The sequence below is a fragment of the Accipiter gentilis genome, chromosome 26 (assembly GCF_929443795.1).
Source record: "Accipiter gentilis chromosome 26, bAccGen1.1, whole genome shotgun sequence".
Classification (NCBI taxonomy): Eukaryota; Metazoa; Chordata; class Aves; order Accipitriformes; family Accipitridae; genus Astur; species Astur gentilis.
The window spans coordinates 293,655-319,799 of NC_064905.1; the positions used below are offsets into that span (position 1 = coordinate 293,655).

The 26,145-nt window shown below is 38.9% G+C and overlaps 1 protein-coding gene across 17 annotated transcripts in view; it reads right to left on the minus strand.

The window, feature by feature from the left end:
• The window catches only part of ANKHD1 (ankyrin repeat and KH domain containing 1), a 119,037-nt gene that overhangs the window by 18,349 nt on the left and 74,543 nt on the right, over positions 1-26,145 (minus strand). For 13 of the 17 annotated variants that reach the window (XM_049830084.1, XM_049830085.1, XM_049830087.1 and 10 more), the window contains 14 exons: positions 20,594-21,337; positions 13,284-13,429; positions 13,004-13,115; positions 12,025-12,170; positions 10,382-10,524; positions 9,394-9,607; positions 8,006-8,181; positions 7,160-7,322; positions 5,887-5,982; positions 5,474-5,590; positions 4,234-4,408; positions 3,410-3,863; positions 2,890-2,967; positions 570-716 (listed from right to left, as the gene is read on the minus strand). In XM_049830084.1, coding sequence (XP_049686041.1) covers positions 570-716; positions 2,890-2,967; positions 3,410-3,863; positions 4,234-4,408; positions 5,474-5,590; positions 5,887-5,982; positions 7,160-7,322; positions 8,006-8,181; positions 9,394-9,607; positions 10,382-10,524; positions 12,025-12,170; positions 13,004-13,115; positions 13,284-13,429; positions 20,594-21,337 — 2,911 coding nt within the window. Of the gene's footprint in view, positions 1-569; positions 717-2,889; positions 2,968-3,409; positions 3,864-4,233; positions 4,409-5,473; positions 5,591-5,886; positions 5,983-7,159; positions 7,323-8,005; positions 8,182-8,750; positions 8,899-9,393; positions 9,608-10,381; positions 10,525-12,024; positions 12,171-13,003; positions 13,116-13,283; positions 13,430-20,593; positions 21,338-26,145 lie in introns of those variants that run through there. The other 4 variants (XM_049830095.1, XM_049830091.1, XM_049830090.1 and 1 more) reach the window with 2 other exon arrangements.

A 26,145-nucleotide genomic window follows, 5' to 3' on the forward strand; every position in this document is an offset into this window, starting at 1 on the left:
GATACTGGGGTGTTAATGGCCATATAATAAAACCCACTACATTTTCAATGGGAAAGTTTGCTTTACAGAAAAATCTTTAAATCTAATTGCATGTCTAGCACTCACTTCAAGATGACAAAATTTTCCATAGAATCAGCAATCAAGTTCACCGCCCAAAGCACAATGAAATTTAGCCTTTAAGAGATCATCCACCTCTCCTCTACTAATGTCCATCCTGCCTTTAGTTCATGTGCAAGCAATCATCTGCTGTAGGGCCTTTTCACTGCCATCTGCTCCCTCCCCCTTTTATCTTATCCCCACATCCTTTACTCCACTGAAGTCACAGGTAAAGAAAACCCTTGTGCCAAATAAAAAGTTCGTATCATATCGACATTTAGTTAGTGAGGAGTTACTATGAATTAGGACTGCAATTTGTTTTCACAGCACTGCAAGAGTAAGGGTGGTAGATTTTTTATAAATTAATTATACAATTAAATTAAATAAGCTCTCTGGACAGTCTATATTTGAGAATAATTTACAAGCTAGAAAGCTCACAGACAGTTTTTAAACATAGAATAGCAAGTCTTTACCTTCTAACCACTTCTTTCCAGCCTTCTTCTCTTTTCTGGCCTCTTTTTGGACTAGTCAGATTCAGCTTTACATTTGGAGAGGTCAGAGGCAGGGAAACAGGCTTATAAGTAGTTGACAAAGAATTTGAATGACCTTCACCATCAAGTCTGGAAACAGAAATGTACGGATTACAAATTACAGAATAAAATGACAGCATTACAGTATACATTTCTGCAGCTTAAAACTACTACCATGAACCATTTCCATTCTTATTTTCTACCTGGAACAACTTTTGGGTGACTTCATAGGTAGTTTTTTTTAACCTTTTAGTCCACAGCCTATACCCTTCCTCCAAAAAGTGTAGAGCTAAACTGAATGAAGTAATACCAGAAGCACTAAGGATATCAGATTAAAACAGTTTATAATAGGCAGTACACAGCCACTTAGGCACATCTTGATTACGTGTCTATACTGTGTTCTCCTTTTTAAATAGCTTTTTAAGAAAAGGTACTTTGGTAATAATGTCTCTTTCTTAGTAAGTACTTGAAAATGTGTTTTTCAGCTTTTGCTGTTTGAGATTCCCTGGAAAATGCTTCTACACCTCACCCCCTATTTTATGAATGGGTAACTGAGGTGCAGATATTTGAGCATATTTGTGTATTTGAATTCCAGTGACATCAGTTTGTGAGCAGGTGCCCAAGTATCGTTACCTGTACTAATACAGCTGTAGCAATAGTCTAGTGATACAAAGAACACAAAGTTTGGGGGGGGGGGGGGGGGGGGGCGGAGGGGGGGGCAGAGAGAGAGAGAGAGAGAGAGAACAGGCAATCTCTTGTTAGGCTAATTGATCCAGGTGGAGGTGAAAAAAAAGCAGCACTGGGAACTCACAAGTTCATCTGCAGCACTGAAACATTGGCAGCAATCTTCACAAGTCATTGAAAAACTAGCCTTGTGTGATTTGACCCAGAAAGTTTATGGCATAGCTAGTAATTTTACAGAGGACCTCATGCTTCAGCTGTCGTGCTAAGCATCACTCCTTCTCTTCACTATATGCAAGTTTTTACTCATTCATTTTATTCCCCATTCTTTATAGCATTTTCTGTTCATTGTGTCTTCTTGCAGGCAAACTGTTTGTTTATACTACACTTTATACAAACTTCAGAGATCTCTCCACATTTAAGTATCCCAAGCACACCGATCATATGAAAAGCAACATTTGGACGATATGCCTTTTAAAATGGCAGCATTTTCTCTCTTTACCTTAGTAAGTACTAGCTCTCTGATAATACACCTGCCCAAGGCATTTCAAAGTTCTATGGAGAATTTTAATTGTCCTCAGATAACTGTAAGATTGAGGCAAAGAGAACAAGAAAATGCATATGAAAGAAAAGAACAAAGTCCATTGTGGAATATCAATTCCAGAATAGACTTTAAAAGCTTTTTTCTGCTTTAACTGAAAATGTCTAGATTTGTTTTAAGAAAAGCATCATTATGAAGCCTGAGTTCAAGTTTCAATTACAGTAGCCTTGTCATTGGCATGTCTATAACTAAAAAGAAGAGGATTCAGGAGGAACAAATTTAGAAGTGATTTTCAGACAAAGTCTGCTTAGTGCAAAAGCCAAAGAGCACCTGCAGAAGTTAATATAATATACTAGCCTCATTTTGACATTTATATACTATCTTGTTTCTTAGGTGTACTTCATCTAACAGAAGCACTGCTTCTAACAAGGAATTAGAAGTATGTGTTTAGTTAGTCCTGCTGTAGTGAACTGCACAGGATTCCAAGGCTTTTGTAGGAGACCTTGGACGAAAGGTCCAAGGCAGAAACAATTTATGTTCATAAACCAGAATGTAGACAAAATCCAATTTCTGACATTCCTAATGGTAATCCAAAATCCACTCATTCTGCACCTATCTTTAATCTGGACTAAAAAGAAAAGAAAACAGAAAATCCCAACTCTCTTCCCACTCCCAGAGAAGTGCCTCAATCAGTCTAGCAACAGGCCTCTCGTTTGCTGCCCTTTTTGATCCCACAACATTTGCATTCCTATTGAAGCTGGGTTCTCAGTCAGTCAGGTGTCCTGTAGATCAAGCCCCATACCCTCTCCCCTCCCTTAATGTAGGAAAAGAAAAGAAGAAAAAAGAAAACTACAGCGGATCAGACTCATACTACTTATATGTAAAAATAAGCAAAGACCACAGATTCAGATGGGATCTAAACTATTTGATTTAGACCAATGACCTGTTAAGAAACTGGTGTTAGAAAAGTTATTAGCTCATTCCCTGGCAGCTGATATTCATATGGCTCCTGTACATTCACCAAGTTCTTTTGACTCTCACCTCTGGCTCGACAAGGTTAAATCAAACTGGCCATCAACCTGGCAGGTGAAATGCTCAGAGTCATCAACTTCTTCCCTCCTTAAAACAAAGAGATTGCAATACAAACGAGTTAACGACAAAATCATAAAATAACCAAGAGGTAATGAAATCACTTCTGTAAATAGATTTTAAGTGAAACTGGCACTTCCTTTTTAAATTCCCAGCATATTCACTTTAAAATCTATTCTAATAAAGTTGGCAACGCAACATGGATGCTTAAATGGCACAAAACTGGCTGTTTTGCTAAAGCAGTATTAAAAACTAGCCAGGAATGAAAAAAAAAAATCTTATCTTTACCATTTTAAAGAGATTACGTTCAATAAACTCGACAGCATTATTTAACAGCTACGCAAATAAAGCAAACTCAGTCTCTCAAGACTTTGGGAATGTACCAGCTCATATAAAGCTTAAGCTGCAGAAAATTTACATTGGCATAGGTAAAACCCTGTGAAACAATAGGGAAGCAATATGGCAGTCTCACCTCATCGGTGTTTTTGAAGCCGAGGTGCTTGTTTTTTCTTCCTGAGAGGGGATAAGCAATGAGGCATAGCGCCGCTCAGAGGAATTTGTATCCATTGTGAAGTTCAACTCTTGGCTTTTACCTCCACTGCTACTTTCGCTATTGCAATCTGTGCTATCCAAGTTATCTGAATCACTATTCCCACTTGCACCACCACCTCTTGGCTCTCCATTTATTTTATTTTTATCTGCTTTTTGCTGTGCTAGAGATATATGCTGATCTGGCAAAATTATCTGCATATTCTGAGGAGTCTCTTTTGTTTTATTTTTCTTATTTTTTCTATTTGTGCTGGGGGTAGTCACCACATTAGCTCTCTTCTTCCCAAAGGCATTTGTGAAAGTAGTTGAAGTCGCAGAAATTCCAATTGTAGTTGTAGTAGTTGCACTAGGAGGCTCTATAGGAACTTCTTGCTCCACTGAAAGAAAACCAGTTGATAGACAATCAAAAGCCACAAAATACAGAAATCAATGCCCTGACTGAAGACACTACAGCTGAAGTTATCCTCCTGGCTGAGCTATCAGACTATGTGCACCACATTCAGCTATAAATCTTCCAAGAGTGAAAGACTTTGGGGGGGGGAGGGGGGGGGCGAACAAAGAGGGGGGCAGAAGCAAACAAAGGAGTTTTGCCAGGAACTCTGACTGCAGAGGGAAGAACCAGGGCAGAAGCTATGTGACAACGTCACTGTACCAGAGAAGCCAGCTTTCAAACAGATTCCCTTATCTAGATGGTTAAAAAAAGGCACCCCCACAACTACACTGGACACAGAAACCATTGTTCTTTACCTTCATCGTCATTTTCTTCTTCATCATCATCCTCTTGCAGTTCCAGAGTTTCTTTAGGCTTGTTTTCTTCATCTTCTTCTTGTTTTCTTTTTTGTTCCTCTTTCTTCTTCTTTCTCTTTTCCTTTCTTTTCTCCCTTTTAGCTGCAAGAGCTTGTTTTCTGCTCTCCTCTCTTGACTATGTAGGAGAAAAGGATCCATATTTAAACATTTTCACACAGACTAAATTATAAGTATAATTCAGATCTTCCCTAGAAATCTGGGGGGAGGGAGCAAGAAGAGAGCACGATGAACTAGAACGATTTTGTCACATGCTGAATCATTACGCAGAAACTGGGCAGACCTTATGGAACAACAGGACTACTTGGTCCCAAAACTTCTAAGGAATGACAACAAAACAGCAACCAAAACAGAGGTGGTATAAAAATATAATTTTACTGGAAAACCAGCAAAATCTCTCATCATCTCAGTCCTTCCTCAAAAAAACATTTAATAACCTTATTAATATTTCTGCAGCAATGTTCACATCTTTGACTCAAAAAGATCTCCCATGGTATTTTACAGAAAAAGCTGCTATCGTTTCAGCCGCTTTTGTGTAATATATGGAATGAATCAAGCCAACTATGCAATGCTGTAGCTTTGCACAGCAACTTATAGGTGTTTAACAAGTCAGCAACCTGGAAAATTTAATAAGCTAATACAGAACTTGTTTGTCAAAAAGTTTAAAAGCCTCCATTAAGAGAGCCCACTAAAAAGTGCTTAAGAAGTGTCTGCATTACTTTGGGACACTTCACAGGATTCTCAGTGAGGGAGAAGTTGATTTTCCCCACTATCTGCTCATCTCCATATAGCTCATCAGGCAGTTTGTAGGCTCTCCTTTGTAACACTGAGTAGAAGTCCACAAAGTGCTTAGGGACTACATCTTACACAATATATAACATCGAGACTGAAGACCTCCCTTATTCACACATCATCTGTGCTGAAGTAATGCAAGACAGCTACTACCTAAGGTAACTATTGCCAAGTCCAAGCTTTCGTAAAAAGGACAACACAGTGGCTGAAGAAGTCGGTTCTAATTTGCCATCCTCAGTATATGATTCAGTTTTTGTATATTAGAGGAAGGAAAGCGCATACAGTCACAGCATGAAGAACTACTGCCCCAAGAAGCGCCAAACAGGAAACACAACCTATAGATTAATACATAGTTCAAACCATTACGCTATGACAGCAATTCTCTACTCACTTTTTCCAGGTCTAGCTCCTTCAGCAATATAGTTGCATTCTTATTTGCTTCTGCAGCCTGCTGGTCTTTAGCTTTCACAATTGTCTCCACACACTGGTGACACTTTTTCAACAGGTCCTAGAATGCAAACTTGTCTTATTACCTCCACAATAAACTGAAATTGAGGAGTGAAGCTTGGTCTACAAACATGAGATTAGCTTCCCTGTATTCACAAACATACAAACTATTTCAACAGAATAGGACTCTAAACGTTGATTTATTTTAAGTTCTGTATTAAAAAGGAGACATGCACAAATCTCCGAATCAAACGTACATGAGCAAACATGTACATGAGTTTTTGAACACTTAAGAATTTCTCATGCATATTTTCACTGAAAATAAGGGGCAGAGTCTTTTCCTGAAGTTAAACTCACCTTGTCAGTGATAGTCGCTATGTATCGCATGCATTCAATATCCGAAGGAAACTGGTTAACTTCTTTCACCAGGAACTGAACTACTTTCACGTGCCCCTAGAGTAGCAAAGAAAATTCTAATCTCTTGTATACAGTTGTCAACATTAGTCATAAAAACACAAGTTTGATATCTCTTAGTCCAATGCAAAAGACTAAAAAATAAGCAAGAACATTTCTAGTAAGCTGCTCTTTGGAAAGAAAGGTAGTTACTGTTTGCTCAGTGTTGACAGCATGTCTGCTGTTGTACATCGTGGTGGCAAAGACAAGCTCTCCCACAAGTAATTTTTTATTTTAAAATACAAGGACCAAGCCAGGCCCAAGAGCAGAGGCAGCTGTTCATATTTTTAGTAAAGACGACCCTCTTTAGACCCCATCTGTTACCCCAGCCCACTCTCTTTTGCCACTCACACCGCAGAGCTAACTTAGATTGTTCAATTACAACGTAAGTCTGATCAGGGAACTGAGCCACATGTTCCTCTGCTGCTAGATCCACTCATTGATGGGGTACACTGTGCAACCACACAGCAACTATCCAACTGTTGCCTCTCAAATTATTTGAAAGCAATAGAGGGACAGCAGTGGCAGGCTCAGTATTGCTGTTTGTTCAAAAAAAAGCGCTGTATACTTATTTGATATTTTGTTGATATTTGTTGGTATTTGTATCAAAGCAGCTACAGTTAATAAATTCCTCTGCTATAGCTATGCTTCTTGCATCCAACAACATAACTGATGAAGCCATCACAAAGTAATGTTCTTCCTGTCACAAAGAGAAGGCTGTGACAAAAGAGCCAACTACACAAAGCGTCCCACTGAATAACAAATTGGAACGGAGCAGGAGAAGCACAAAGTAATCAAGACAGATTATTACAGACTGGTATTTTGTTCATCTTAAAAGCAGGACTGAAACAAGCAGTAGAGTCTGCAGAAATTTAAAAGGGACTATGGTAATTTCAAGACAGTGAAATCTCAAACAGAGAAAGGTTTTTTTGTACAGTGTATAACTGGAAATAATAAAGTTAACATGGTTTATGCAACAAAGTTTTTCACCTCTCAAAAATGAGATCTGTGTGAAGTACACAGATATAATTACTTTAAAGCAGGCATTTTATCAAAATAGTAATTTTGCTGTGTTATATTTGATTCTTCCAAACCCAAGCATTCAGATTTAAAACCAAGTAAGAAACTGTTTTGAAAACATTTAGCATTGAAACATAAAATTAAATTGGTCTCCTACCTTGCGAAATGCTGACATGAGAGGTGTAATTTTCCGATTATCTGCAGCATCCACATCTGCTCCTGCTTGCACAAGCAACTGAACCACATCATAGTGACCACCATTAGCTGCCAACCAGAGAGGTGTGTTTCCTTTCTTGTTACGAACATCAATATGTGCTCCTCTAAAAAAGTACAAGTGTAATCAAGTGAAACAAGGTATGAATAAAGGTGGAAGTCGGGAAGTAAGATCATGAAAGATCAGAGTCCAATTGGATATATGATTTTAATTACTGGAATCTAGTGGCTAGGTAGAGAAATTCTGTCCCTGAAATCTGCTGTTGAAGTTGCAATGTAGTGATGCAGGAATTATTTAAACCTCCGTCCCAGAAACACTCACTTAATGTAGCCTACTGTGCCACAGCTATGCAACTAGCAACCATGGGTCCTTTAAATTATCATTAATGTGGTGACTACCTGTAGGACAAAGCAGCCCCTTGAGATTTTAGCAGCGCATAGGGTTATGTTTAAAGAGCTCAAGAGCTACTTCCAGGCTTTGCCCCCCAGGTGACAGTGGGAAAATGCTCATGTGGGAATTGCTGGATTAATACACAGCCAACAAAGCTGCCAAGCCAGACACTGTTTGCTTATCTCTGGTCCCAGCTGCCTGCTTAGCTTAATTAACACTGGCATAGCAGGATACTCCAGGATAACACTGGAGAGTAGGGAATAGATACAACATTCTACTTCCAAAGCTTCCCGCTCCCTTTGCTCTCAGGTGCATAAGGCAACGTAAACAAGGGCACCCTTGCCACAGAGGAATACAGCTACAGAACAAAGTTAACGCTAATGAGGAGAAATAATTTACCTATTAATCAGGAGCTCACAGAACTTGTAGTGACCCTTATCTGCTGCAATTGTTAAAGCTGTATCTCTTGAGGAAGGCACAGGTGGAGCATTAACATCTGCCCCTTTATCAAGGAGAACCCTTCCAACCTCTGCATACCCTCCTGAAGCCGCTTCCATCAGGGGTGTGAGACCAGTCTGTGCAAAGAGAAGGAGTTACACAGTGTGAAATTTGTACAATATACTTTGGATAAGACATAAATGATTTCTACACAGGGAAATAAAGATTTTTTTTATTTAGCTGCTTATATTTAGTTTAGGAGCCTAACTTCAAGCACTCTCTCTCAAAAAAACAAAGAAAACAACAAAAAAACCCCAATACCAAACCAAAACCCAAACAAAACAAAACCAAACCGAAATACTCTTGGGCTTCGATTTATACAAACCCAGGCAAACTGTTGACTAAGTACCACCAGACACCTGTCTCAAAAGCAAAAACAAAGTCTACAACAGGATCTCTAAAACAGAGGTTAGAACAGATCCAAATGAAGACACAAGTGTTTCTATGAAAATGCTCAGAAACTGGCTTAATAGATTTTCTCTAGCCTCCCTTAGCACTGAGACTGATCTGGGCCCAACTTAGTTGCCAGGCTAGACTGTTAAATAAACTTATACCAGCTGCTAACATGCCCAACTGACCATTTGAGAGCTGGCTTTTATCCATATCCCCTTTTCTCCAGCCACAGTCATTCCAGAAGCAGACGGGGTAGACAGACACAGCAATTATTTCAGCAGCCTTAGGAGTTACCAAAAATTCCTTTGTGCTGGGGAAATCAGTCTGGCTGTCTACACAAGCTTTAAGCTTGCTTTATGGCAGGAGACACAAAGCTGTCCCAGAGTACCAAAGGATGGGACCTGTGGAGCATTTCAGAGGCACAGAAAGTCACAGTACTGAAGCCATGGGTTCTACAGCAACGTAAAAGCTTTACAGTTTGATTGCACTACTTCTGTTGTAGACAAGATATCTGTTCTATATGAGAATCACTAAAAGCAATGCTATTCTCTTCCTGCCTAGACTTCACTCATGTAAAAATATATGTATCTATCTGTACTATCACGTCAAGCTTAAACCTGAAAAGTTTCTCAGTACTACAGAATGAGAGTCAAATCTAAGTTTCATTATGAACTCAGAAGGACCAGTCAGCTTTTCCCTAATGCAAAAAATTCATCAAAACTTTTATTTATTTTTTTTAAGCCAAACTTATTTCAGAACATTTAATACATCCTCTGATTAAATAAGTCCTCTGACCCTGAGAGGCTCAAAGTAAGAGGAAAATTTGAAGAAACTTTGACGACTCAGAAATCACCTGTTAGAAATAAGTCATAAGCAAAGGTGATTCACACACTTACCTTTGCCCTATGCTCAACATTGGCCTTCCTGTCCAAAAGCAGGCTGACCACCTCTGCTCGGCCCTGGAAGCAGGCCAGGGTGAGGGCTGTATTCCGGTTGGTCTCAATTTGGGCGTTAATATCAGAACCCATATCAAGCAACAGTTTCACGGCAGGTACATGACCATTCATAGCAGCCAGCATCAGAGGAGAAATACCTAGCTTACTCCCAGTCCTAAAGGGAAAGAAATAAACTGCAGTTCCCAGAACTGGAGGAATGCTCTGGGAAATGTATCTAAGAGGAACAAAACGTTTTACTGTAAGCCAGAAAGGAACATTTAACATGTAAATACAGACACTGACCTAAAATACTAGCATTTTTTAATTGATTAGGAGAAACCATCAGAGTAACTACATGCAATAGACAACTGCAATTTATAAACAAGGAAAATACATTTCAGCTTTTAGACATTCAGATGGCTGAAGCACACATAAGCTTTAAACTGCATATTCTAAAAATCAAGGCTGCATCTAATTCATTCAGAAAAACATGCTTCTAGTACAGCTACAGTTTGAAGTTTCTCTAGTAATAGAATATACGTTAAGTTTTCTTAAAATTAATAAAGAGGAGGCTTAAGAGACATAGCTGTGCAATTTTGTTCATCTTACTGCAAAAGACATCTTCAAACACATAGAGCTGCCCTGAGTGCTTTGGCTCATTCCTTTACTTGGTTCTGTTGGAAATAGTTTGACTTCTAGATCCCAGAATGGTGGAAAAGGGAAGGAATAGGTTAGCAAATTAGAATAATCCCTTAAAATTTAGGTATAAGGGAGATGAGGTTTGTGATAGTTAAAGGCAATTTAAGAACACTAAGATAACATGAACATAAAGGATAACATCAGTGTAGAAAGGCTGCAAGGTAGAGATTCCAGCCTATGCCTCAGTACATAGCCAACAATGGAGTGTGTGTGCTATAATGCCGTTCATATGGTGTACATAGTACATTACCTTGAATTAATTTCTGCCCCAGCATTGAGAAGAATCTTGATGATATTAACATAGCCACCAGATGCAGCAAGGCTTAATGGCGTATAATCAGACACATTCCTATGTTCTTTATTTGCTCCCCGGGCCAACAGCAAATCAACAACCTGAAAAGACATCATGGACATTAAAAGACGTATTGTGGCCTTCGCTATCATCCAGGAAGTGAAAGGATGTTATCACGTGTCCAAACCTTCCAGTATGCTACCAGTTTCCATCATCAATAGATAAGATTCTACATGAAAACCTCTATCCTCTTTTGCTTTGTTTTTGCGTATGTGCTGTACAGACTTAGCAACTGATGAATACATCAGTTAATCTGCGTGGGTTGTAGCAGTGCAGCACTTGTCTTCCAGAAAGATTATTTTACCTAATCAAAAATGCAAGGCTTTAAAGTGAAGCTCTTCCTGTGAATCTTAAGTTTGCAAACAAGGGCTCTATTCCACTCCCATAATGTCTCACACTACTTGAGCGTCTCTTTCAAACTCCCACAACTTTAATTCAAATGACACTTAAGCCAAGTTTGACCATCTGTATTATATGGTCTTTCCAACAAAACACACAGTAAAAATCAGACCAACTGATGTTAAGGAACAAGTATGAGGAAGGACTTCTCTCCTCTATCAGAAGCTGCTTAAGAGAAATAAAAGGGGGAAAAACTGAAACATTTGTGGTGATGTACTGCACTTTAGTGGGCCTCATTTTATTACTAACGTAGGCTAGGTGATTTTCAAATAAGCCAGAAAAAAGGCTGCCTCACAAGTTGCTAAGCCAGAAACAAAAGAGGTAGATTCTGGCATATGGGGAAAAAAATAAAGAGGAAGAACAAAATACTTAAGTAGTTCAGTAAGTAATGCTATCACAGGCCACATTGATCTCTCCTTTTATTTATGAGCAGCACTTTTACTGTTGAAGATCTGCAATTCAAAACTCAAAGTGGAAACTTTCCAATTTTGGCCAACTGTTTTAATCCTCAGAAGTTTCAAAACTTACCACTCCCATATCTGGCACAGAGCCCTTTGCCATCTCCATGCCATCTTCTAAGCTAGTATGCCCATGACTAAAGGAGGAAGGATTTAACAAATCTTATTTGGAGGGAAAAAAAAAAAAAAGAAAAAAAAGCTGACAGAAAACTGAAACGTCCTTAAAAGACTAGTATAATGTGCCCTGCATTGCATCTGCACTTACCAGCCCTGCACACTACCACTAAAACCAGGTACCACCAGCACAAAATTCTAGTTTGTCCTTGTGTGCCTGCACCAGCTGTTTTAGTTTTGAGAGCAGGGAGGATGCATAAGGGAACTGTTCAGTGAATGAAGTTTAATGAATAATTTCTCTACCTCCCTCACAAAAGTACCTATCTTGCAAGGATACATCGACAGAAGAATGACCACAAGTTAAGACAACCAGTAGCTAACAAAACTGGGATAGCCAAGGGAGAAAAAAAAAAAATTCCCTTTCCTCCTGGAATTAGCTACACTTATACGGGTTAAAAACCTTCCAGAAAAAGGATGATTTATTATACCATCAACAACAAAAAACCCCACTGTACAAAAAAACTATCTACAAAACCCATTCAAACCCATTGAGGACAAAAGTGTCCGTACTTCTTGGCGTCCACCGGAGCATGCCAATGAAAGTGGAGTATCCTTTGTGCGCTCAGACTGTGCTTCTATATCCCCACCTTTGTCTAGAAGAATTTCCACTACACCAACATGTCCAGCAGTTGCAGCCAGAATCAAAGGTGTAAAACCTAGTAACAAGAGATCATGTTAAAAGCAACCTTGAGGACCTCAAAACCATTATTAAGGAGCAGAAATGCACAAAAGGGTTAATTTACAATTACTTCTATTGATCAGTCATGTCTTCCTCAGACTGGGGGTTTCCTGGTATAGGCCACAATCTCAGAGCCTTTCCTAGCCCTCTTCTAACCCTGACCCATCTAGGCTCTGATTCCAGCCAAATATAATTAAAGGCTCTTCAAAAGAAATCTAAACAGTACTTGCACTTATCAGTTTTGAATAAGTTCCAACCAACTCATCTCTTTAGAGAAGTCACAGCTTTCCACTTAATTCCTATTTAATAAAGCTCCATCAAGTGAACACATCTGGACTGCGTATGTTGCTTATTTCCAGTGGTCAATGTGAATTCCAAGGAGAGAGGCATGGTGGTTTTGTTTTCTCACCTCTGAAAGATTTTGCTGAACTCTGTTATTGGGAACAATATGATATACAACCTGACAACTACTCCCCATTAGCTTTGTCAGCCAAGATTTGATATTTGCCCCCATCAGCTGCTCTATCTAATAAGCTAAGGTCTTTTGTAGAGGGTGAATCATAAGGACACATTTCACAAATCTGCGTAAGATACCACTCAGATACACTTCCTTTCAAAAATACAAGTAAGAAAGGCATGCAATGTTACTGGCTTTATACGGCCAGTATTTCTACATGAAATGCAAGAATGCAACTCTACATTTTTGCAAGCTTTGGTAATTTTCTGAAGCAAAGAATCGCAAATCCCAGTTTGAAATTTGCTGTTTCAAGTTGTAGTTCATAGTCAAACTGTTTTACTGTTTTAGCTTACCCTTCTTGTCTCTGTGTTCAATATTGGCACCACGTGCTATCAGTACAGATACAAGTTCTTCATGACCTCCTGCACATGCAAGGGTCAGAGCAGTGTCATGATTACTTTCAGTCTTCACAGTTGGGAAGAAAAAGAAGCAAGAAGCAGATATTCAGAAATTAAAAATACTTTAAGAGAACTTTAACATTTTTAAGACAGTACTAGATTATTTTTTTTTCCTTTCAGAACTTATCAGAAAGCAAACCAACTCAAAACCAATTGCAGTTAATCAATTACTCACATGTGCATCGATGTCAACTGAAGGATACATAGGGAGCACTGACTGTGAGGGCACATTGCTTGATGCCTGTGAACAAGGCTCAGGTGTAGGGGATTCGGTAGTGTGCGAGGAGCTGGTGGAGCCACTGGGCACTCTGCTATTCACAGCTGAAAAGTAACACTGTGTTATTAATCAACTCTTAGGAATGCCACATTTTATATGAAAAATCTTTGGTCCCGTAAAACTGCAACGGTCTAACATCAAAACAGTAATGGGGGGAAACAAATTAAGTGTTCCTGAAAACAAACAAGTTGGTGTCTTGCGCAAAGAAGCTTTCCAGCAGTTAAAAAGTGTAAGCATTGTCTCCAAACTGTGTTAAGTTAGAAAATAATTTTATGAATTAGTCTGTATGCATTACGAGTATGAATTATGAAGATATTAGTTATCCTTTTCAAGTTGTAACCTTCACTGTTAGAGTTCAATCATATGCTCAGTCTAAGCAGGCAAATGATTTATTGCTAAAACATAAACCTATGTTCAGAAATACAGTCTCATTCTGGAACTCAAAAGTTTTTCATGTAAAGGTTAGTGCACACCTAGTCTCCAGAGAAGGTTTTCAAAGCAAGATGACCGACAGCAACTTACGCCATTAATCACGTTTCAGAATTAAAACAACCCAGGAAGGGTGGAAGAGAAGCAGACAGGAGGGGGCAGTCAATAAAAATAAGAAAGCTGAAAACTGTCTATGCTCCCTAAAATTTATACTCATTGATCCACAGTCTGTAAAAGATTTCACCCTGAAGATCTAGCACAGTTCAGGGACACAAGGAATGCAACTTTATCTTCTTTTTTTAAAAAAATTAAATAAAAATAAAAAATTAAAAAATTTATAATTGAGAATCAGATATTATTAAACTAGTTTTAAATGAAGTTTTACCAGAACTAGCAGAGAAATATCCCTGCACATATATACCGCATGGCCAAGATCTCTGGCTGCCTTATTAACCAAATGAGAGTCCAAGGGGAGCCCAAACAAGTCTAAAGCTCGCCTGGGATTACTCAGCAGGAAGGTCTAACAAACCTGTGCACTACCTATAAGTGCACTTTAACTACTGTAAGCCATGCTAATACAGCAGCTGGATTTGACAAGTATTGTCACTGCTGGGTTGCCACATTTCTATACTGTGCAGCCTCGTTAGATGGAATACCTGGTTAGCTTTAATTATTCCAAAACACACAGTATTTTGTATTATTCCTAGAACAAGCAACCGATAGAAAACACTTACAACTGCAGGTAAGAAATAAGCAGCAGCATTCTGCTTTTGTCCAAGTGTTTCAAGCAACAAGGGAAGACAAAGGATAAACTCAAACCTGTGTACAACTCGAAGAGAAATTTTGCAAACCCTTCCCAGCTCAACCTTCCCGATTCCATTGACAAATCACATACCAGCAATTACTCATAGGAAAATGGTGCAGACAGAAAAGTCTTAGAAAAATCCTCAACATGACCACTAATACCCCTAATTCACCCTATAGAACTGCATATGTGCAAGAAAGGAAACAGACTGGAGCAAATTTAGATGGGTCACTTCAGTTGGGTTCTGGAAACACAGAGGGGAGGTGTGTGGGGGGGATGTATGCCACTGAAATTTTGGGAGGTGATGGTTTTCAGTTGTATTTTTTTAAATAAAGCATTCTCCTTGGCACATAGGCAAAAACCAGCATTAACATTTGGCTACCACATTTAAGCAACAAAGTACTGTATCTGAATTCAGAGTTGACTTTTGTTTCACATTACAACCTTCATGAGCAAACCAGGTTTGTATTAAAAGTTTCAAATATAAAAGCTCCCACACTTCATCTGCTTACTATGGATTCCCACTTATAGCAGCAGATCAGCATTAATTAATGCAATACAATTATTTTCTTGCTCAATGCACTGAAGTGCAAGATACTAACTAGATTTCTGATGATGATTATTCCTTCCAACATACAAGACACTGAATCACTCTGTTAAGGACTTTTATTAAATCAAACTGGTCCTTCCTCATGAAAGACACCGGCTCAATGCTTTCAGATCTTGCAACTATAGATACAGCTAAAAACACGTGCATGTGCTGTGCAAAGCAGGGGTGTGCAGAGGAACTCCACTTGAGCCAGTTTAAGGGTCCTTATGCAATATAAAACAGGTTCTACAAATTCTCTACATTTCAAAACAATGACTGAAGATATCCAAGTACTTCTTGCACACTTTAGACTTTCATCATGTGCTTGAAACATATGAGTGTGCGCTAAGCAGTTCACATGCACAGTAACAGCGATGTCAAATGTGAGAGGGAAGATCACAGGCAGCAGAAATGCAGATAAACCCTGTACTGATAGCCCAAACTCTTGCTTAAGATAAAATTTAACAAGCAGTCCTATAGCACCCAGTGATTAATCATCCCCTCTATAACTACTGAGTTTACAAAACTGCAGGATTTTTTAAAGTGTAATTTTCTTATTGTAGCTGGCAAGCTGGCCCAATGGACCATCAATGTAACTCATACTCTGTGGAGCAAAACACATCAGAGAACTTCTACCTCCAGTTTCATGGGGCTGATTTAGCTCCACCTAAGTTACACAACATCATATAGATTTTTAACTCAAAGATGACCTTGCAAAAATGGTTCCAACATAACTTCACATACATTTGTACGAAATTGGAATTAACTTGTACTTCCCCAAGTCTGTTTCCAGACTATCAATGTCAATCATGGGAGGTGGGACAGCTACTGCTCCTGCGAATCACATCCAGGGAGACACGGTCATCCTACTGACAGGACACAACAGGAGAGCCACCTCTCTGCTTCTGCCTCCTGCTACCAGGAGAAGCCCAACCGTGTCCTCAGGGATGGCTTCATCAGTCTGACACCAGCCCCAGGGAAGTCGAGCCCATCACTAGTCTTTAGCAGGTCATACTCACAGGGCCAGAAGCTAATGTGCATTCTCCCCAAGGAGGAATACCACCATACCCACTCCAGACTTTCATCTCAATAATTGGCATTAATGCCCCACAGCTTGGCAGTGGAGAGCAGCACTGGCACTGCCCTCTAAGGGGAAAGGCTAGCTGGAGGGCATAAAGGCAGCTGTGGGGGAGGATCACCTTCAGCATCTTTACGCCATGCCACAGGATTTTAACAGTCTAGAAAAATGTGTGGCTTCCACCCTTTGAGAAGACAAGGAGGAAAACTTTCCACCATGCAGATTACTTCCTACTTAACAGGCGTTTTGTCTTTTCACCAGGAAGGGTACTGATAAATACACTGATAGCCAGGCATTGACTGGAGTGGGGGTGTGGGGGTGTGTGTGTTTTAAAAAAAAAAAAAAAAAATCAAATTTCACAATGTGTACCTCAGATCTTTATAAAGTACCTATTTTGTGACATAGGTTTTGGACATTTCCATAGACTTCGATATTCAAAAGACTTGTATTTAAAAAAAAAAAACTCTACACAGGACAAAAATCCAGGTTCCTCACATTTTAAGAAAGGCTTGCAACTTTCCAAAGGAGCTTTCTTTGAATCAGTGTGAAGTTGAAGACAGGTCTCCAAAGACATGGGTGACTATTTTCCAAAGTTATGAAAAAATATCAGAGGAAACATGAGTAAGGCAAAAGGAAGCAGGAACTTGGTATTTTATCTAAGTATGACTCTGGAGGCATTAGCAGAACCTTGAGCAAGCAGCTCTGGATAGGATTGCAGCTGTAGTCCGAAGCTGCATCTTTCAGCTCCTGTTTCCTCAAAGGAACTGGGATTTTTCAGGACAAAGAAAACAATCTTTTCATGACTGAGCAGTCTTTCAGCCTGTCAGTGCAGCTTCTCAGTAACATGTCAGCTGCACAGAGGCTTTTGCACATTGGTAACTGACTCTCAAAGGAGTCACCATTTCACACTCCAGATTATCCTAGTAACCAGTTTTACTCTGAACAGCAATCCTAAACACAGTAACTCAGATGTCACCTTCCAAATCGTTACCTTAAAAGTACCATATTTCTGTATAACTGACCACAACCAGAATTTCAGAACCAACCAAGAGTTAATAAAGTTTGTCAAAACACACCTGGAATCTTAGTATACAAATGGGAGCTCGGGAAGAAAGTCAGACAGAAGCACACAGAGATGCCACCTCCTGACTTAAAATACCAGCCGAGTAGAACAAACAAGAATAAAAATATTCCAACTAGAGACAAAACCTAGCAACAAAGAAAAGGAAGTTCCTCATCTTGAATACCCTAAAACAGCAAAAAAGCCTCAATTCAGATACTGCCAACTAAGACATCTACTACAGTAAATGCATAATGTGAACTGAAATGACACTCCAACTATGCAAGACAAGATGCTTTAAGAAACCAAATGGGTACTGGGCAATGAAAATTAGATCCAAAACATCCTCTTCCATTGGAAAATGTGATCCAAAATAATTTATTGCTTTCCCACTCTAAACTGCACAATGTCTGTATCTCTTTTGTAAACCCAATTAAAATTTTGACTGTAACAAGTCACACCTTCAAAGATAGGATTAGTTGCAAGATTTTTGCTTCAGCACATCTAAAAAACTCCTTTACAAACAGAACATTCTGGAGTGGAAAGAACTGCTTCACTTTCAGGTTTTACCTGACTTTCCAAAGGTTACTCAGTTACTTCTGCATAGCTTTATGAAAAAGGGGACTCAGGTACACATCTACCAGTGACCGACTGCCAGCAAGACTTCCAGCACTTCACACCTTGACATCAACCATCTCGGCACCCATCAGCTGACAGATTATGCCAGCAGACTGGCAAGATAAATACTCCATTTATGTATGTTGTCACAATTAAGGTAGTCAGCAAAATAAAGATTTGAGGCTTTGCAGAAATGCAAGTTTTCCCTTACAACTGAGGCTTTGAATAATTTGCCTCTTACATCGCCACTGGTAAGAGCAACAGTAAAAGATGTTTCAGTGCAGAGGGCAAAAAGCCGATTTAACATTTCTCTTCTTCTGAAGTAGACCTAATACAAACTGGAATACTCAGCAGGAATAAAAATGTTGATATCTCTTCTAAACCAAGAGTCACTCACCACCATTACTGCAGCTCCGCCAGTGGTACCATGATCAAGGGAGACATCAGCACACCCGAGTGCAAGACACAACTTCTCTAAGAGACAGACTTCCCATGCACCAGGTAAAAGCCCCTTAACAATTTTATCTGGCATCTGTAGTACTCATGTAAAAATCAGTTCTCATAACCGTTTTTATTGCTCAAAATTTCTTTACAAAATTAAGGACTAATGGGCAAGTTTGTGGAAAAAGGTCAATTGCGGTTTAAATACAGATCAAAGAGTTTGGAGTATGAGTAGGTAGATTTACATTTTCTTTTTAAATGTACATAAATCTGAGACATAGTAGGATTATAATTTATGCTGGGGTGACTTTTACACAGTCTGGATTTTAAAAGTGAGCAAAATATCCAATTGTTTTCCAACATTTTGTTGCGGAGAGGGAAGTAAAACTAACTTACAAATTTCAGAAGAAAATATATTTCAATAAAAGCAACATCAATACATTTTTTCAGGAGCTTCCGGAATTGGGCAGCTAATGTTTCCCTGAGTTGCATTTCTGTAAATATAGTTTCTAATAGTTGTAGAAGAGCATGCTTTTTGTATCAATTTTTGAAATGAGTAAATCTCATTTCTTAGCAAAAAATGTCTTTAATTACTTAGCAAAAACAGTAAACAGTTTCAGAAAATGAATCAGTGTCTATTCATAGGGGTTTTTCAATTATCTTTAAGATAAAGTTTTTTTGGTTGTTTGCAATCTTTTCGCAAACGGCACAGTTCTCACAGTCAGCTGATGGCAGCAGTTTTTCATTTTGGGTGCACTGAATATTTTGGATGTAATACGCAGCTGCTAACCATGAAAGGGTATATACTACATGGCCTTGTGCTAGATATGTTAAACTGTCAGCAACAGGAACCACTCCAAAGATTAAGCCCTTGTTGATTATGTTTTCCACTAACCGTTCAAATTTTCCTCCTCACACCCTCCAGTACTAAATCTTGAGTAATAAAAATCAAGAATAATCCAATTGCATTTTTGTTTTGATGTTGGCTGAACACTCTGATGACCATCGTAGAGTGGGGGAAGCATGCCATACCAGAAAAGGGGGAACTAAGACCAATTCTTTATAATACAAGAGGATTTCTTTGAATTACACTGTATAGCTGAAGGGAGCTGGTACAACACACCCCACTATTCCACCAACTATGGTTTCCATGGGAGGTTGCAAGTTGCAGGTAGTCTTGACTTGCATGAGCTTGATGCAATTAACATTCTAAAAGTTCACAGGAAAGGCTAGGCAAAAGGTCTTACCAAACATTTTTACAACCTTGAAATGAACTGAAGAGGACAGTGCAGTGACTATGAAGAGGGTGTGGGAAGACAGGAAAATAAGGGCTGAAGGACAGACACAAGGTGCAAATAAAAGTTGAAAAACACTGAATTAAAAAAAACTACAGACCAAACAACACTGACTATATCCTACATACCTCCAGCAATCCTAGTCAAATCCATGAAACGAAGTCAACCAAAACAATACCTCTTTTTTCCACAAGGGGACTCACACAACCCAATGTGTGGGAACTTCCATTCCTCTTCACATCGTTATCAACAAATGGAAGTATGTTTGGATTTTTGCTTTTCATCCAGATAACAGGACACATTTTTGCCATATGTTATATCTAATAAGCAGATATTCCTGTACAACAACCAGGGTTTAGAGGGCATTCTGAAAACACAAGCCATTACAGAACTGAGCAGTTGTATGCGGATTCCAGGTTGTGTGTAAACCATAGCAGCACCTCGAGCAGCAAGGAGAGGGACACATTTGTCCATTCAAGCGACAATAATTTGGCTTTTTCTAGAGATGACTATTACACCGAAGAAAGTCACTGAGGTATAAGCCTGTACAGAAAATTCTAAAGAAGATATAAAACTGTCACGCTTTCAGGTTTCCTAATGGGCACTACTTATCACTCATGACAAGGCTTTTTAAAGAAGCACAGAAAAAGATGAGGCCAAAGGGGCTGAAACAGGTCTCCAGTACAGGAAGTTTTGCACTTTGGAAAAAAGATATTTAAAAGTCTCATGTTAGAATTGGAAGTCACTGTTAGGATTAATAGCACTAATCAGGAACTTTATTCTTAAGCAAGTATTCCCAAACTGGAAAACCCCAAGATGTTTTTGAAGGGAAGGAGAGAGAGGGAAACTGAGCACACAAATTAACGCAAAAATAGGTATATTTCTTAACCCACCTGCTATTAGGTCATCAAGAGTGTCGGTAAGCGTCTGTGCTGGAGTGGCAACCATTAATCCGTCTGGTTCTTGAACTAAGAGCCCCTGCCCAGCAATTTGCTGCTGCTGTCCTACATTGTGCTGATTCCCTAATGCTTTCTGAAGTTCAAGAGACTCTGTCCCATTATAACCTAAATTACCAGAAAAATTACATTGCGGTGCTGGCAAAGGCTGGATAGGGACAAACTCTATTTGTTCAGCAGGTGGTGGAGACTGTTGTTGCTCGTCATCTTTAGACAAGATTGTGTCAGCCTGAGGTAACCCTGAAATGTTATCCTCTGGCAGACCCTTATCAGCTTCCACTTCTGGGAAGACACCTGTAAGTGGGCACTGCTGCTGCAGGGGAAGTGGTGTGTCTGTCTGACCTTTGGTCTCCAAATATTCTTTGGTAAACTGCTGTTGGGTTTTCATCTGCAACTGCCTTTCCACCTTCTGCAGCTCCTTCAATATTTTCTTCTTCTTCTGTACTTGTTCTTCTCTGTTCTTTTTAAGTTCTTCAATCTTATCTTTATTTAAAGGTTCACCTTGAATTAATTCCAATGATTTAAGTTGTGCTTTTTCAATAGCACTAATTCTCTGTCCAAGTTCATTCAGCTTGCCTTCAGTCTCTTCTACTATGCATTCCAAAGGCTGGTATGGGTGAAAAGGTGGCAGTAGGTCCTTATCTGCTACCTGCAGGGAACTTGACTTCTGCTTGGATGCACCTAAGCACATGAAAAATGTTTGAAAAAATGCCATGCTGAAGATACCCCAAACCTCCCCTCGCACCCACCAAAAAAAAAAAAAAAAAAAAAAAAAAAAAAAAAATCTTTACAGCTAACACTGCACATCTGTCAAACCAAACCACAGAAAGGTAAACCCTACACTCCATGTTAAGACAAGAAAGGACAAAGCATATAGCTGGAATTTTCAATATTGATCCTAATATCCCTTTGGACACAGCTATTTTATTCTTAAGGAATAAGGAACATTTATGGTTTCTGACATACACGACAATGCATATCTGGGAAGTGAAATCAGCAAGAAGAGCAAGGCAATTTAAATAATTTAATGAGTTCCCAAAGTTGTTCTGGTGTGCAGAGCAATTAAACTATTTTCCAGAGGCTAACTTCCAACAGCAAGGTTACAAGCAAAACTAGTCTCTATTTGAGAGAAGACTAACTCTACAGTAAGATCAGTATTTTGAACTAGTATTTCTCTAAAGACTATAGCATTCCACCTTTACATTCCAAACAGAATCCTACCAGTGTAGAATTAATGTAAACAAATGTATTTTGAAGCTCTAGCATGTTTTTTAAAGTTCTGAGGCAAAACTAACAGTTTGCTTGCCTCCCTCTCTCCAGTAACAAATTAACAATTCTGCTCACTATTAAAAAATAATCTTCAACATGAATCTAGCAAGGAACACCAAGCCAGGACAGCACTTCTCTGAGTGCTCACTGCCATCAAACAACCCAAGGCTGCTTTCCTGAAAGCCAAGTCTGTGAAACGTCCAGTCAGATCTTAGGAATCTATTAAGTGCTGAAATTTTAATTATGATGTCAGTGTAAGAAACTTTAATTAAAAATATGGAAGGTTTTAGCCTGATCAAATAATTTTCTGCAATAACACTCATTCACTATACCCAAACAGTAATATATGTATATTTAAAAAAAGAAAAACCACCAAAAAAAATCCAAAACACCAGCCAACCAAAAAAAAAACCCTCAAATCCAAACCTTGAATATTTACAAAGCAGACTCATACAATTAATCATTAAAAAGGGAATTAAAACTTGTACACCAAAATACTAACTCACAAGTGACTTCATTTTGCATCGCTGTCAAAACAGGAGTCACATACACCTCACTCTGAAATGAATCTTTTTTTGAGGAACTAATTGAAAAAGCAAACAAATGTGAGAATTTTCTCTTAAAAGATAATTTTCTCTTATAAAGAGGAACAACAGATATTAAAATAGAATTGAACCAACTCTGTGCTGAATACCTTCACTAGACCCTCTGGAGTGAAAGCAAGCCATATCTAAATTTAAGGAAAACAGCAAAAATCTTAATGACCCCAGGAAATACCCCAGCATTCCACAAACACTGTGGACACCCTTCAGTAAGCCCTTTCTCCAGCTCAGTACTTTACACAGCTGCCTTGTACAGGTCAGTAGTTCCAGCGGAACACCTATTCCAACCACTACTGTTATTTTGTCTCTAAACCATAAGTGAGTCCCAAGACAATTTCTTGGAAGACAATAAAGAATTTGACTAAAGTTTACCAATAACTTGCTTTGTGCTAGCTGGTGGATATTTAGCTCAAGTCTGCTATAAGCTGCTGGCTATTTGGCTTTGTAGCATACTTGGGGTTTATACAGTTATCCTTTCATTTTAAAAAGTGTGACTTACAATGTAAGTTTTGCAGATTACACTTGAAAAATACATTTGCACTCACCAAAAATCTCTGAAATGCTTGTCTATATCTTTGTTAGAAACTAATAAAAGTCACTTAGTGTCTTTTGAAACTAAGTTGCTCCACTGTTGAAGTGGCAGAAACATTATAGTAACCTAACTGCAAATTAACCCTGCCTTTAAGACGTGACTAAGATGGGAACCCTTTGCACTGCTCTGTTTAATGTCATTCCATACACAGGTTACTGTATCTCATTTCCAACCTAACACAAAGCATTCCCACGATCTGGCAGCTCTGGACAGCTTCCATCACTCTGTGGGAGAGAAAAGCTGCAGTTCAAAGAGCCCCGAAATAATACAGTACCAATATTGTCACTCTCAATTAAGTCCCACCTGGGGAGACAACAAGCCTGTCATAGCAAAACTTTTCTACAAGCACAAGAGAAAGTAAAGAGCAGGATTACAGCCTCATATCAAGACCTGGACTGGGTAGAGGAGCCCAGGGCTGGTCTCACAACAGGCAGCACTCCCCAGACAGTGGCTCAGATCAGAAATGACCACGGAAAGTTGGGACAGTTTCTGAAGACAGGCATTAGGAAACCAGCAAGTGAAGAGCTGGGCTCTCAAGTTCCAGAAGAGGTACAGAGATTTACTTTAATCAGCTTCTAATTAGTTAACAGGGTCACTTTTCAGGTTCCAGATCACCCCCTTCCATGCCAGAAAACAGCTGCAACTGGTAATTTTGGGGATACTGGAAGAGGACAAGGGGCAGGAAGAAAGATCTGCTAAACATGACATGTACTCCTGAACAGCCATTTCAAACCAGAGGTGGAGAAGACACTGTTGGTAGCTTTGAATACATAAGCACTATAATATAATAATATTGGAAGTATTTAAAGTAGCCATTTCCTGTTTTATCCAAATCTCATCTATATTACAGTATCCTGAAAAATACTGTGCCCATTTTAGTAAATAATTATGAACAAGACACTACTTTATACTTTCACTTTTGAAATACAGTGCAGTGAGACTTAAAAATCCAATCATAGGCCTGATCATAATTACTTCAGCTTCCCACCCCCTCACTCCCTGCCACCCCTCCAGTTTATCTTTTTGGTGGAGCATCAATCTTCTACACAATCGACTTACTACAAAATTAATTATTAGCAATATTAAGTAGTCAATTTAGCCTGTAAAGCAACTGTATTGGCCACTTTTAGAAGACTTGTTTAGTATGAAATGAAGAGCCAAGATCAATGAAATCCAGATGTTGCTACACAAATACCACCTGCCATCAGGTAATCACAATTATAAGGAAAAAGAATTGCTTGGTTGACAGAAAACCCAGAGTGGTTATGGGCACACCAGAAAAGCCACAGAGTAAGGAAACGACCATTTCCCGATTTTGTGAACAGTAGCACCAATTGCTCTTTTACTTATATTTCCATATTCCCACAGGTTCTGGTCCCTAACCTGACCAACTCAGCCTTCACCACTATTCCTGCAAGGCACGCACATGTCTTCAGCAAGGTTTCTGACCCACACACACAACTTAGGGCAAGACCTACTCTGCACAAATACATCTTCCCATCCATTTCTCTGAATTCTTATTCTCTCCAGGAAATGAGTGCTAAATATTTCCTACAGAAATCTCCTGCACTTCTCCCGTACATTGTAGATAATCTCCTAAGTCCCTCAGTTGCAATAGTCCGTTCACCCAAATGAGCATCCCTCAAGCACCATTACTGGTCTCTTGAGCATCCACTAATATGCAGGGAGGAAACCATTACCAGTTTTTAATGTCTTCTGGCTGCAAGTAACATTTAAAGGTCCTAGATATCTAGACACTGTGAGCAAGAGTTTGGAAAAATAACCTTCATAGTTATAGTCCTCAGGTGGCTCTCCTAAGCAATTAAACACTTCTAATTTAAGTTTGCTTAAAACACATTCACTCTTTATAGGGTTGCTGCCTACAAACAAGTCTGATACCATATTTCATCCTGTGTGCTTATGGTTCTCAAGGAACTTGCTCTTCTAGCCCTGACTTCTAATCTATAGGATGTCATCTTCTCCCAAGGAAGAAGTAATTTATATGCCCTTTCACAATGAGTAGAGCAGCACAGATGAGATGCTGTCGGTCCAAAATAAACCTACCTAAAACTAGCTTATTGACCCCAATGACACTGTTATTAGATGTACCGTCTACAGTTGCTAAGACCCAAATGACAGCCTCGTACTTTAGAGCAGTAGCACAGACAGGTACTTGCACTGTCCTCTGCAAGTCTGAGGACTGAGATATTTACTCCAAGGAAGTCTCTGAGAAACATGAAGTAGATAAGTAATTTTCTAACCTAAACGAAGCCTAGTTCAGATCTTACCCTAGAAGCACTAACTGATGAATTAGCAAGGACAAACATTTGTTGTATTTTAAAGCAAGCAATGAAAGTTTAAGAAAAATCACTACTTTATTTTTAAGGCCTTTTCAGAAAATTAAAGAGACCAAAGGTTTGTTTTTACAAACCATTATACTCTTCAGGAAGTTTCTGTCAACACAACTTGCATTTCAGCTTAGTGGTTTTCATCTTAGCTACCACCTGAAACAGTTATATTATACTTTACTTTTTATTAGATGAAATTCTGGAACTTGTTGACAGCTCCTTAGAGTTGTTAAATGGGGAAGAAAAAAAAAAAAAGAAAGAAAAAAGAAAAAAAATAAGAAGAGTGGATCAGAATCAAAAAAGTTAAATTCTAAAAGATTTTTCCAGTATAAAAAAATTGGCAACAAGGAAAAAAGTCAACTGTGTGATACACATTTGTACATTGAAATACATCTCTGCTGGAAGCAATGCCTAGCATATAAAGCTGTATGAATCACCATGTCAACCTCATAGGTAATATTACCTAGAACTTAAAAACAAACAAACAAAAAACCACACCCAAAAACCCAAAACAAAAACAAAAAACACAAACAAAAAAAAACCCAAAACAACCAACCAAAAAAACCTAGATTCAGCCCGTTCCTCACTTCACAAAAGACAGATGTCAGGAAGCATAAATCTATACTAAGATCTTTATGCTTTGTTAACAGAATTGCTTTTCCACCGTTCTTGCACTTT